Source organism: Hyperoodon ampullatus (assembly GCF_949752795.1).
Source record: "Hyperoodon ampullatus genome assembly, chromosome: 2".
NCBI classification, from domain to species: Eukaryota; Metazoa; Chordata; class Mammalia; order Artiodactyla; family Ziphiidae; genus Hyperoodon; species Hyperoodon ampullatus.
The window spans coordinates 156,076,392-156,090,815 of record NC_136915.1 but is presented as its reverse complement, the minus strand read 5'-3'; the positions used below and the strand labels follow the sequence as shown (position 1 = coordinate 156,090,815).

General features: G+C 36.5%; 1 protein-coding gene across 1 annotated transcript in view; it reads left to right on the top strand.

The window, feature by feature from the left end:
- HMCN1 (hemicentin 1) overlaps positions 1 to 14,424 on the top strand; it is a gene marked incomplete at its 3' end in the record, with an annotated part of 531,222 nt that overhangs the window by 104,476 nt on the left and 412,322 nt on the right. The window contains exon 2 of the mRNA XM_079726768.1: positions 4,054 to 4,124. Within this exon, the coding sequence (XP_079582894.1) occupies positions 4,054 to 4,124 (71 nt within the window). The remainder of the gene's footprint in view (positions 1 to 4,053; positions 4,125 to 14,424) is intronic.

Below are 14,424 nucleotides of genomic sequence, written 5' to 3'. Positions count from 1 at the left end.
TTATTCTTTTTTTCCCCCTTCTCTCCCTTCTTCCCGTCTTCAAACATTTACTGAGAATCTATTATAGATACACTGAGACAATTCATCTCCTTGGGCTGACAGCCAAGTAAGGGAGACAAAAAAGCAATGGCAGTCACAGTATTATATGGTAGATGCCATCATGTCGCAGGCACACAATATTGTGGTAGCCTTCAAAGGGACTGGTTGGCTTTGGCTTATCATCCAACCTTCAGTTTTTTGTATAATTATATTATTTTAACTTCTTCATGAGGTTGTTGTGAGGCTCAAAGGAAGCCACTATATGTTACAAAGTATTGTGAATTGTACTTACAAATATCGATAGTTATAGGTAATAGCAGTAATTTGATAAGATACAGAGCTGTCATGAAAACTTGATATATAGAATTTAAAAAGAAATTAGTTTTAATAAAGAATGTTTTTGTTTTCTCTAATATAAAATCCTAAATTTTCATTTCCTCTTTGAAATCCCCATGGTTCATTCTGAAAAAATTTTTTTCTATGTTAATTAGTACTCCCACACTACCTTTTCCATACTTCTCTTTATGCATTTATTGTATTGTACTGTAATTACATATTAGTTTTATTTTCTCCACTAGATCCATCAGGACTTTGAGGGTAGGGTTCATGTTTGGTCATCCTTATGTTACTGGTGGCAACCATATATAGTACATGATCAATGTGTGTTTGTTAAATAGATTAGAGAAGGAATTTTCTAGTGAGGTTTCTTTGTGTTTTTAATTATATCTACTAGGCAAGAGAGATAATTTTCTTTGTTCTATTAAAGATAATATCCAGGCATGTGACACTAAAGAATTCTAGATATTGTGTGCATCGAATTAGGCACTCTGAACATGGCCTGTCTTGCCCATGGTCCAGAGAAAAGAAGAAAGTTAATAGTGATGTAATCATTGACAGAATGGAGATCTTGGAAAAGAGGAAATGTTAGTGAGGTGTGGAGGTTGCTCAGTGTAGAAAATATTTTTAGATATCTTAACCTCTTTCTTCACTACCAAAATCTTTCAAGGTCATTTTCTCTGAACCTCAAGTTTTCTTGTCTGTAGGTAAGAGAATTGAACCAAATGATCTTTAATGCCCCATCTAGCTTGAGGATTCTGTTTGGAGATTGATGGTTAAATAAAACAGGATATTATCCCTGCATTCTGTTAAATGTTATTCACCTTCATCCCATGTCTTTTTTTTTTTTTTTAAAGAAGATGTTGGGGGTAGGAGTTTATTAATTAATTTATTTATTTTTGCTATGTTGGGTCTTCGTTTCTGTGTGAGGGCTTTCTCTAGTTGTGCCAAGCGGGGGCCACTCTTCATCGTGGTGCACAGGCCTCTCACTATCACGGCCTCTCTTGTTGCGGAGCACAGGCTCCAGACGCGCAGGCTCAGTATTTGTGGCTCACGGGCCTTGTTGCTCCGCGGCATGTGGGATCCTCCCAGACCAGGGCTCGAACCCGTGTCCCCTGCATTGGCAGGCAGATTCTCAACCACTGCGCCACCAGGGAAGCCCTACCATGTCTTTATAATACAGACATCAAACAACATTAAAGCATATTGAAGAAAAGGCAAAACATTCAAGAAGATAGGACTTGAATCAGACTTTATAGAATAAGAGGTGTATGGGCAGATGAAAGACATGGGGATGGCCATGGATGTGATGAGGAAGACCAGTAGCTTCATGCTAAGGGGTGTGATGAAGTTGGAAGATTAGATAAATAGAAGAGAGGGCCTGAAATGCCTTGGAGGGTTCCCATTTAATTTTATAAGCAATAGAGGACCATGTTCAGGCAGGAAGAGAAGACAAAGTTGTACCTGTTGAATGTCATCAAAGGCTTGGCAGGGGATGAAACCAACGTGAGAAAAAAGGAAGAGAAGAGGAAATTGCTCATGACACAGGTGGCATAAGGCTCTGTTAAATGAAGAGAAAGACTGGAATGGACACAAGTCCTGAAAGGGAGGAGGGCTGATTTTGCCAAATGGTTATATCATTCAATTCAAAAGAGTTAGAAAAGATGCTTACAACTGGAGGGATGTGGCGGCTCAGCGGGCCTTTACCTCTCCTGAGTATTGCTCATAACTGATAGAAGATTTATCTCAGCTGTCTAGTGTGATTTGCAAAAATATATATTAATGAGCTTCAGGGGATATTTCCTATCTTTGTTGAAAACAGGTGGATATTTGAATCTCTCAATAACTAAATGAAGGCTAATCAGTCCTCCTATTTTAATAGAATCCCTTAATCTTCACTATTGAAGAACAGACATATATCAGGGTTATTTTAAAAATTATTATTATAGGGAATGTTCTGGCATGTCTGTACTTTTTATTTTCATATAATTGATTTTTTTTCTAGTATTCTTTGTATTTCTTTCTACTTCTTGAGTTTTGAATTCTAGAATTACTTCAGTATTATACCATGTAGGAACATAGAAACTTGGCTTGACAGTGCTGCTGACAATTTATATGTCAGGGTGTAACTGCCTAGCATATTCTTTGCTGTTTTGCATTCCTTTGCAAAGTATGCCTTTGTTTAATCTTGAGGGAGTGGGCTTCTCCGATTTTCCATATACTCAGGACATGACTTTTACACAGCCAGTGACTGTTCTGCTCTGTATAGAATGCAATGTTTGCATTTTCACACAGTTTCTTCAATTGCCTCTCCATTCCTTTTGCATACTGCAAGGTGTCTAATCTATGGTGAAGGATGGAGACATTTTTTTCATGTAATTTCTAAGAAAAATTACATGCCTTATGACAGGCATATTGTGCTTCCTTTCCAATTTACCTCATTTATTTCTAAAATTCTAAAAGTCTGTTTTTATATCACACTTAGCACATTATAGAAGGCCTGGCTAATTAATTATTAGCCTTTGAAGTCGTAAAGTCCTTTTCTAGCAGTAAGCATTTGAAGCTAGATAATGTCTTATAAAAACTAAATGTTAAGTATTTTTATAATTTTGTATTGTTATCTTCATTAGATAAAATAGAAAAATTTTCATCCACCCTGGGAATTTAAGGTGATATGTCTGTACACATGATACTTGGATGAATTTTAATACTATTACTTAAATATATGAATGTTTCCTGGGGGAAATAATTGATACCTGTAAAGGCCAGTTTCTGCTTGTCTATTTTAAAGGTTGATTTTCTGTTTTTAGAAAATGGTCTTGGCACATTAAAATGTTTATTATAAACCTGCTGTATATATCTATATCTATATATTTATATCTGTCTCACTGTCATTCTATCAATCAATCAATTTAACCCACACTGGTATCTGGGCTCTTTCTCTTCACCTGACTTAGATCTTGGTTTTCCAAGGAATGCAGTGGTCCCCTCACCTGTTTCCACTTGAAACAATGGTTTGTGCAGTACATTAAGGCAGTTATGAGGGTGTCAGTGACCCCAAAGATAATTATGGTGGTCAAAGCCAGCTTAGGAGAATGGTGATAGTGATGGACAGCAACACCAGCCATGGTGAAGGAAGTGATAGGGACTGTTTTCTGAACTTTTAATATCCTCATATCTGTGCTTCTACAAGTTCTTAAAAACCCTGTGGGATAGACAGGGAAGGGTCATTTGTTTTCTTTTTGTTTAGTATTAAATTTTTAATTTGCAGACAAATTTACAATTTATAGTTGAGAAAGAAGAATTAAAAGATGAATAAGTGATTCATTTAGACTTCAACAACAAAGTAGGTGCCCAGTTAATATCACTGACTGGTGAGAGTAAAAAGAGACTGAAACTGGGGTCTCCTGACTCTTTGTCCTATGACATTTTTGACTATCTCTTTGCATTTTCTAAGGCTAAAAATCCACTTTTTAAGGTATGCATAATTTACAGCAAATTTTAAGGTATTCTTTGGTTGCTATAAATTGAGAAGTGGTCTTTGTTGTTTTGCTGACTATTTCTAATTGTTAAATAACCATGTAGTACATAGTGAAAAGATACTTGCAGACATAGTACATTAAAGTCTTTAACACTATTGATCACTATTTTTGACCTATGTCATTTTTATCTCCACAGAAATTGGCCCAGTAACAGTTACCACAGATCCCAAGAAATTTCAGTATGAACTCAGAGAACTCTATGTTCAGGTGAGTTCTTGCATTCAATTTTATTTCTCTTAAGGGAAAGGAAAATCATGAACTTTTGGCTGATTTTCTTTAGTTTTAAGTCTGAAAGCAGTGGTTACTGGTTTTTAAATTCTAATACCACTTTTTCTGACTTGATTTGAATGATAGATATGGTAGTGGGACAGATTGGGTTCAAAATATCACCTTCATTTATGCATTGTCTATGGCCGCTTCCATGCAACAATGGCAGAATTCCATAGTTGTGACAGACTGGCCCACAAAGCCTGAAGTGTTTACTGTGTGATGCTTTAGAGAAAAAGTTTACTGACTCTTGCTCCAGATGACTCCTTTCCCTGAGAATCATAGGGAGCAGTTAATTCTTTCCCTGTAATAGTAATGGTATAATTACGGTAATTTTGATATTCTTTGCTATAAGTCATCTTTATAAAATTTTTGACTGTAAATATAATTTTTTTAGTAGAGAAGATGAATAATTGGTTTAAATGTTATTCTGAAAACAGGACTTGGAGATAAGGTTGATATGCACCTTCTCCTCATTGCTGCTTTGAGGTCATTATTCCCAAATCCATTAATCCAAAAAGAATTGCTTCTTTGAGGCTGTTTTACTGTCCTACCCTCCATGGATGGTCTCTGCTGCAATCGCCTACAGATCTTTTGGCCACTCCTCATCATTCATTTAAGCTAGTGATACCTGAATCATTGGCTGCCTTTCCCCTTTCGGGCTGCCATCATTCCGGGGCACTTCAGCATTGATGAGAATGACCTGTCAGAACCTTCTCCTCTCAGTTCTTTGACCTGCTATTTGTCTTCAATGACCTTTTCAGTACTCCACCTCAGTCTTCTATTCTCACACACACCCTCTGGATCTTATGATCACCCCAATCTGTTCCATCTCTCAGATCACTAATTCAAGCAGCTCCACCAAGCTTGTTTTTGCAGCTACTTACACTACAACTACTCCTTCACCCTCATCAAGCACTCTAGTCCATTGACCCCTATCCTGTCTCCCAGGCCATCAGATCTCTCCTTTTTCACTTTCTTCCAGTCTAGCTCAGAGTCCTATCATTTCAAAAACACTCCTTTTTCTTTCTTGTCCATTGCTTTTCTGTTCAAAAGGCAAAACCTCATTCCTGAATGACTGCAGTTATGTCCACCAATGGCCAAGTGCTGTTGAAACCTCACAACATGGCAGGTTGCTTCCACTGTAAATACATGACCACCTATTTTCACTGGACTCTTAATACTTCCATGATCCTACTATGTTTCTTTGGTCAATTAAATCTCCCATTCCTCTCAATGACAGTTGCAAATCTTATCTATTCTTCTTAAACCTCTATCCCATTACCCTTTTACTACTGGCTATTTCAACTAATGATCTAGTCTGAGCAAGCTGTCTCACTTACTGTTTCACACACAGGCATCTATAAATGGAAGTCCTCTGCTTCCTCATACCTAGCATGTAATCCACCTACATCTGGTATCCATCCTATCCTCATTCTCTACTTAATCACAACTCCTTGGCTTTCTCAGGATCTTAACCTATCAAACTTTTTTTCAACTGCTTAAGTGTTCCCATTTACTTTTAAATATGTTTCAGTCTCCCCCCAAAACAAACGCATCCCAACAAATGAAAACATTATAAGCAAAACAAAATAAACAACAAATCTCTGTTTTTCTCAAATCCTCTTATAAATAACTTATCTCTCTCAGTTCCTTCAGTGTCAAGAATATTGTCTGTATTGACTGCCATCTTTTCTTCACATCCCTTCCCCATCTGCTCCTCAGTCTGTTTCCGTCTAGTTGCCACACCCCTGCCCTGTCAAAGTAGCTCTAGTTGGTGATACATGATTTGTATTTTGCTAAATGCAGTGGTAGCATTTCACTTGTCAGCATATTAGATTAACATCTTTGTAATTCTCGGCAATACTGGCCTCTCCTTTCTTCTTGAGACGTTCTCTTCCCTTACGTATGCTCTCATTTTGTTTCCCACTTTTCCTCAGCTTCCTAGGCAGCTCATTTCTGTCCAATTGGCCATTAAATGTTTAGGATCCTAGAAGGTTTTGAAAGTGGCCCCATTTTTTCTCTCATTTTTATATCTTCTCTTTAGGAGAAATCATCCATACCCACATAAATATGTTTCTAGCTTAGGCCTCTCCTCTGAGAAATAGACCCTTATGTCAGGCTCTTGGATGTCACAGTGGCCCTCCAAAGTGAAACTCACAAATGTTCTCTTTCCACTGCCCCATATCTGGTCCTAAATCCTTGCTCTTTGTTCTGTGTTTGTTATCTTTGTGAATGATGCCTACAATATTTTGGTTATACTACCAAAGATCTGAGTTATCCTTACTATATCCATTCCCTGCCTCTCCCCCAACCCCTCCAATATACAAACCATGAATCAAGTCTTGGTTTTTAACTTTCTAAATAATTTTGATATCAATTGACTTTTCTCCTTTTCTGTTGGCACTGTCCTAGTCCCAGCTACTGTATCTTTAGGCTAAATTAATGCAAAAAAGCTTCTAAGTGATTTTCCTGCATTTACTCTTCTTTTTATTTTTCCAGGCCTTTCTCTACTCTGACAGACAGACAAAATAATCTCAAAATACATCTCTGAACATTTCTCCCTAATACCCTGCCCACTCACCTCCTACCCCCATCTCATCAAAGTCTTCCCAAGTTCATGAGTGACCCGAGGCCTGTCAACCTAGAGCCCTACCTAGAGCCGCTCTCTCCCTTGGACCCTGAGCTCTGCCATAGGGGCCTTGCATAGAGCCTCCTCCTGTCTGTATCCCTACCTGTCTCCCCACAGGACCTTTGCACATGCTGTTCTCCTTGCATAGGAAGTTCTTGTTCTTCATTCTGCCCTCACGTCCATGCTCCTTTAACCTAGTTTAAAATCCTATATTCAAAATCTCATCTGGAATACCACTTCCTCAGAAAATCCTGCCCTATCCTCCAGGCTCGGTTATATCTCACTGCCTCTCTCCATCACAAACTAGTTGGCATTTCACAGTGAAGAACTATGTCTGATTTAGCTCATCAGTGAATCCCTTAGTAAAATGCCTGGCGTATAGAATGTGCTGAATTTTTGACGAATGCAAGAATGAATGAACAAACGAACAAACGAACCATTATGTACAAATTAATAGAGTCCAAATTAGAGTTTGAAGTTTAATATTTTATTGGCTCACTGTAGGGTGCATGACTTGATTTGGAACTATATACGGTATGAGCATAATTGGGGCATAGGATGAAAAAACTCAAGAGTTCGGCATTCCAAATATGTATTCCATCGTGATTCTTTTATTGTGACTGTCTTTATTTTTAAATTGCATACTAAATTGAATTATGTTTCATAAATATCTAAATAGGTGTATATAGTTATCCCTTGACTGTTTTTCTCTTTTATTCAATTTCTTCTGATAATCTTTTTCATTAATCCTCCATTTCCTTTCTCTTATACCATGTCATTCTTTTTCAGTCATTATCTTGATACTTACTGACAATTTACTTTTCTATCCCTTGATATAGCAACTTCTTTGCCACTTTCGATGTCCACATTCTTTGAAAAAAAATTTTACACAAAAATTTCTATCCTGTACATGGATCATAGGAATTAGAAATTGTATTGCCCTAATTGTTTAAAATTTTTATGTTCGGGTATTTTATCACGAGCTCCTGAGGGCAAGAGCCTCGTAGCTCTCATTGAGCCTCTAGTCCACTGTGGGATGAACAAGTGTCTGCAGTAGAGTGGACTTAAATAGCTATAAATGAATGTCATACATGGGTGGCTTCTTTTAAAAATATATATTTAACAGTTAAACTATATCAAATATAATACAAACTTTACTTTGATGGTACAAAAGATACTTAAAAACCTAGGGTTTCCCTGGTGGCGCAGTGGTTGAGAGTCCGCCTGCCGATGCAGGGGACACGGGTTCGTGTCCTGGTCCGGGAGGATCCCACATGCCGCAGAGCGGCTGGGTCCGTGAGCGGTGGAGCCTGTGCTCCGCAACGGGAGAGGCCACAACAGTGAGAGGCCCACGTACTGCAAAAAAAAAAAAAAAAACAAAAAAAACCTAACCATCAGTTTTCATTATATAAAGATTCAGAAGGGCCAAGTAATGGAGATTTCTAGCTGATAGAATGTTAGGAAGAGATTTACTGTATTCATTTTTTTTCTCTGCAAAAAAGAATTCAGCTGGGATATATTCTTGGAAATCTGGCCAGAATGAAAATGCCTACATTCTCAATGAGACCTGGCGCTGGCACTTCCTGATTTCCTGCCTCTCCCCTTCTTTTGTTCTGATGGATCTTCAGGGAGTGCCCTTATCCTCCTTGCTCCATTTGTCTCCAGGGTGAAGGCTTGTGATTCTTAATCATACTCCATTGATTCTCTCCCCAGCCAACCTCTGGAATTGAACTTGATACAGACACTCTATAGGGTCATATAGCATCTTTGTTCAAGAAAATAATCTTTCTCCCCTGGAATGAAAGCTGGTGTCCATTTCTCTGGAGATTTTCTCTGTACTGGCTACATCTTATGGAATTTATTTTTGAATTGTCTTGGGATCCAAGGGGATGCTTAATTAGAACAACCAGCCAGGGAAGAAATCAAATATTTACTTTTTCTCTTCATTCAAAATCGGGCATTGTTGTAGGCATTGGGAATACCACGGAAGTGTTTTTACTTTCAAAGTTTCTAGTGAATTATTCCTTTTTTAATCAATGGCAAAAAATGTCATCAAGTAAGGGTCAAATATGACAAGACACTAGGCTACATTATCTCTTAACATCTAACCTAAAGAATATATTTTGTTTTCTCTTCAGTGTTTTCTTAGAGAATATTTTATTTCATAAATCACTCTGTGAAACTAAAATTTACAAATTTCATAAAAATTTAGAATTATACTAAATTGTGTGTGTGTATAATTTCCAGATACTTCTTCAGTTGCCCTTCTACCATTTTTAGTAACTCCCCCCAATCACTGATATAAAGAGCAACAAGGATTGCTATCTTGTTAAAATTAACTTGGATTTTCTAAAAAAGAAAACTTTAAAAATATTCCTTTCATACTTTAATCGTTTTGAAAACAAGAAAAGTAAATTCAGTTGGAAGTAAATTAAATAATTGCCCATTAACTTTTTACTAGGTTCAGCTATTTTTCCTGTAGAGATATGGAATTAACTTGAGGAAAAGCAACTTAAAAATTGCCAAGAAAAACGAAACAAAAATCGCTAAACTTAAATCATTAAATTTATAACATTAATTCCATTTTCCTTCATCTTCTTTCATCTGGAATGTAGAGAAGTAACTTGAAAAGTATCTGAGCTTTCTCTCTGGGGAAAAGAAGGGAAGACAAATGACAGCAATGGTATTCAAATCACACAGAGCTTTGGGAATTAATATCCTTGTAAATGTGCAGTGTGAAGTCCTGCCTCAGGTCACATTCTTTGTAAGAAACTATAAAGCTTGTTGATTTTTAGAAAGTGGTATTGGCAATGGTATGCTTTCAAGCCTTTTATCCAAACATTTTAAAGAACAAAAAGCATATTAGTCAAACATTTGAAGTGTAGAGAAGGAAGATATTTCTACAGTAATGGAATTATAATTTTTTCATATAGATGGTTGATCCCCAGAACTGAAAAATTTCACACATAATTTAGTTTTTCTTTGAGAAGTGTTTTGATAAAATTGACCTTAATAAAAGCAAGAATAAGAGTAAAAATATGTAGAACAACATCATGACATAGCAACAAGATAGAGTTATGAAGATTAGGGTAAGGTCCAATTATTGTCATTCTTTAACTGAAACAGAAGAATAAATAGACAAACTGAGGTTAAGGGGAAAAAATGTTCTGCTCTAGTATAAGAACAGTTGATGTTAGAATTAACTGCCAACAGAGAATGTGAAAAACTGTGGCTAGATAGGCAAAGACTGTTAAAACAGAGGATAATGCTGATTTATGATGTCAATTCAGTATACATTTTATTTAATTTCAGGTATTCTAAATCATGCTACTGTGCAAAAGTGTCCTTTTTATTTCTATATTTATAGAAGTCTTCTATATGAATTTAAAAAACAAAACTGATATATAACCAAAAAAATTAAGAAAGTAAAAAGAAAAATTGACTAGAACAAGAAAAGGGAATGGATTATATGTTAGGATAAATATAATGTAGAGCTATAAAAAACATGATTTTCATGTTTGGTGTTGGACATGATTCAACTGAAGAAAGCAGTTTTCATTTCCATTTAAGTTTTCTTAATATGCATTTGACTTACAAATATGCATTTGATTTACAAATGCATATATATACACTTTTACAGGAGGAATGGCATGTATTTAATTTAGGGAAGAAATCGTGAGATAGAGTCCAATACATACAATTCATAATACATGTGAAAGCTACAAGAATAGTAGAACCAACATCTGGCCCAAAATAAGGACTTGATAAATGTTAGCTATTGTTACTGCTATTACTACTACTATCTCTAGTACTCCGAGGTTCTTTTAACAGAAATAATCACCAAATAATTATACCATAAATGAACAACAACTATGGAACATGTGCCTTGTGAAAGATTTTGCATGTATTTTAAAGTCATCCTCTCATTTCAAACCTACACAAATATTAATCTTCCTTTTTGCACATGAGGAGACTCAAGCTTTGAGATCTTAGGTAACATGTCTTCCTCAGGTCACCAAACTGGCAAGGAGCAAGGCTAGTCTCAAAAGTGGAGGTATTTAATGTCAAAGCCAGTGTCCTTTTTCACTTTGCTACTTTTCTTCTAAAGATTGGTTTAAGTAACCTTATTAAGCTAATCAAATTAACATTTATTTATATAATTTCTCTTTGTATTTTACTTCAAAGTAGGAAAGTAGAGAATTAAAGACAGATGTAGGTCTAGGGCTGGTCTCATCCTCAACGAAACAAATTTATTTCTTAAAGATTTTGACTTCCTCTTCTACCTCCAGTCACTTTGGGTTATTGGCTCACCTAAAGTTACTGAGCAGCTAATGAGAATGATAATTGTAAATTGAAAATTACCCCCTTTGCTCAGCATGTGTTCTTGCTGCTTAGCGTGGTAAGCTTATTTAAGTGTAACCTCACAGTCACCTTGGAGAGACACGAGAAGATGCATTTTAAGAGATTGAAAGGTAGTGTTTATACTGCAGTTGTATTTGTAGGCAGTTTTGATTATTTTTATTGTTGAAACTTCTTGGTGCCTGAATGAAGCATCTCTTCAAACTTTAGTTTGCTGCTGGAGTTTTCTGCTAGAGTAATAAATTCTCTGAGGGACAAACAATCCTATATCCCCAGGAAGTGAGGGATGGGGACTGAGATAAGTGACTGGAGGGCACTGAGTGCGAATGATTGGCTCCTTTCTAGCTATCCATCCTGGTATCCCTATCCAGAAGCAAATAGTTGGCTGATTTCTTAATATATTTTGTGTGCACTTCAAAGGACAAAGAGTATAGAAGGGTATTCTGACCGTTGCATTGCTTTTTCAAAGCAGAATACACAGACACTTAGAATGGGGTGGGTGTGGATTATGATGGGACATTTCTTGATTTTCTTTTCAAAGTGCGGATGTGTGGGGATGTTCTTAAGGGTACATACATAAGTCATTGTGGAGTAAATATTGCAAATATATATGACAGAATAACATTTAGGAAGAGGACTCCTTTGACCTGTGATGCCTGGATTTATTCCATTCATGCTCTTAAGTCAATAAAGGGATTGCTCTGTTCCCCACAATAAGTACTGTACCTGATTTTGTCAGGTTTTAGGTGATGGTAAGGATGGAGGTCAAAATGGTTTTCTTGGGAGAATGTTTCTTGATCTAAAGCCATGACTCCTAGAAAAAAACCTATAAACCTCACTTTCAACAAAATGGAAAATTAAAGAGTTTCTTCTCAATCCAAATTGATCTGAAGCAGTTCTCAAGAAGCCGTCTTTTTTTCTTCTTAGGCCTTGAAAAAGTCTCAAGAAGACTAGTAGAGTCTTGGTTTTGATATTGACTTTGAGTAGTATTTGTTCAGTTATCCCTTCAGATGTTTGGATCCCTTCCAGAAACTTATCAGTACCCCAGGCATGAACTAGCATCAGTTAGAGATTTGATAGCACTGGCCTTCCTCAGCAGATGATACCTGGGGCTCCTGTGGAGCAATATCTGGGAGCCTCTGTTGGTGTTCAAGGCTGATACAGGCTTTCTTGGGCAGGAGTATCCCATTATTGAATACTGGTCCAGTCACCAGCTAAGTCCCTCAGGTTTCCTTATGCAAACTTTAAACCGGCCCTCCATTCTTCTATATTCATGTTGATTTTAAAAACTCCTCATTTATCTACTCTTTCTATATATTAGTCTCCTCCTTTGAGATAACCTAGAACTTAGTTCACCAATTTTGTTTAATGACTACTTACTTGTTCTAAAAAAAAAAAACAAACTTATCTATCTCCAATTTCTATATAAATGTAACATTCACAAATTATAATGATTTTATTAGTAAAAGTACATTCTATTAATTTTTTTCGTCAAGACCTATTATAACCTACATAATATAAATATATTTTTATCACTTTAAATAAAAAGAATCACAACATTACAACTTCTTCAATTAGTAACAAAGATAATGCCAATGTGCTGGAAAGCATGTACAATCCATATGTGAATGTTGGAACAGAAAGGAAGAGAAAGTGGGCAGGTAGAGTCTGAGGTAGTACAGAGGAAAGGTAGAGAAGGGTCATAGCAGAGAGAAGACAGGGAGAAAGAAAGCTTTCCCAGAGGAAGTGCAAGCAGGGTGAATGCCTAGTCCTTGAATAAGCAAATGATGACTGGCTACAAGGGCCTCCTTAGACCATGCCCCTGCCCTCTTATGGCTCCTTCTCACTGAGCAAACAAGAGAGACATTTGAATCTCTCTCAAAGAGACATTTGGAGACCAGGAGTCCTTTCCAACCAGAGACCAAGGCAGTGTCTTAATTTAATGGGAAAAGAAAAGGTCCCAATAAAAAGGTACAGAATCCTTGAAGGAGGAGGGAATTCTCTAAGTAGCAGAGAAGAGGAGAATTACTGAAGTGGATACTGAGAATTCCAAGATATCATTTTGCACTTTCCCATTTTTGCCTAGAGTTAACCCTGCACACTTCTATATGTCTCCTGATCACGAGAAGCTATTCGGTGGTGTTTTTGTTATGCTTGGTTGCTTCTGCGCTGTTTCCCTCTTGAAAGGACCATGGTCTATTATAATTCATGTAAATTATGAAGCTTTTGAAATATTTTAAGGTATAAAGGCACATTATTTTCTGATTTATTAATCAAGATATTGAGCATCTGGTACATAGTCTGTTCTTTATGATTATTTAAATGGAAGTGAACTGAATATCCTCTTAAGGCTCAACATGAAATAAGTTCCAATAAATGGAAAGATCAATTTCTGAAGAGTTAGACTCCTACTACTGACAGGTGATAACCTGAAAGCCTGGAAAGGGTTGTCATTGTTAACCTTTAATGTTCCTGGAATCAAGATCAGCAGTTCTTTGATGCCTTGATTTGGATTCCACCTTCTTCAGACTGGTAAAGGGCAGCATGGTGGACTGTCTGGGATGCAGCATTTTCTTTTTTTGATTATGGAGATTTGAAGTTTGGACTCTGAAGTATTCTGTCCCTCAGTACATCTCTGCTGTATTTTCTACAAGTGATGAATACCAAATGTCACTGATGCATTAGGATTCTACAGTCATTTTGATTTACTTTATACTTGATTGGGAGCAACTTTTAATTAAATTCAGTGTAATTTAATGGTTTCCACATGTACATTCTGTTTTCTGGGTTATAGAATCGCACAGCTGTATTTTTAGAAAGAGAACTGAGAGTTGTAAACTTTTGTTCAGCTTGCAACTGAGTTTCATTTCTAAATTTTATATGTAAAGGGAAAATTATGCAAATAAGACATCCAAAACAATGCATGTTCCATGTGAAAGGAAAATATAGTTTGACTCTGAAACTAGGCTTAGTAGGTTGTAGTCATGTTAGAATAAGGGTAAATATTGTAATGTCAATAGACGTTCTTTTGGACTCAGGCATGAGCCTGCCAAAAATGTTTCATTTTTTGATTGCTTACAGTTAGGCGTAACTGGAAAACAACTGGTATAAACACTAATTCATTGAAAATGGCTGATGAGAATAGAAGAATTGAAATGGGTTGGAAGAGAAATAATAAGTCATGGGCAAGGGCCTGCTTTGAGATTAGCCTTCTTCCTTCTCTGATCCCTTGTTTGATGAGTGTTTTCC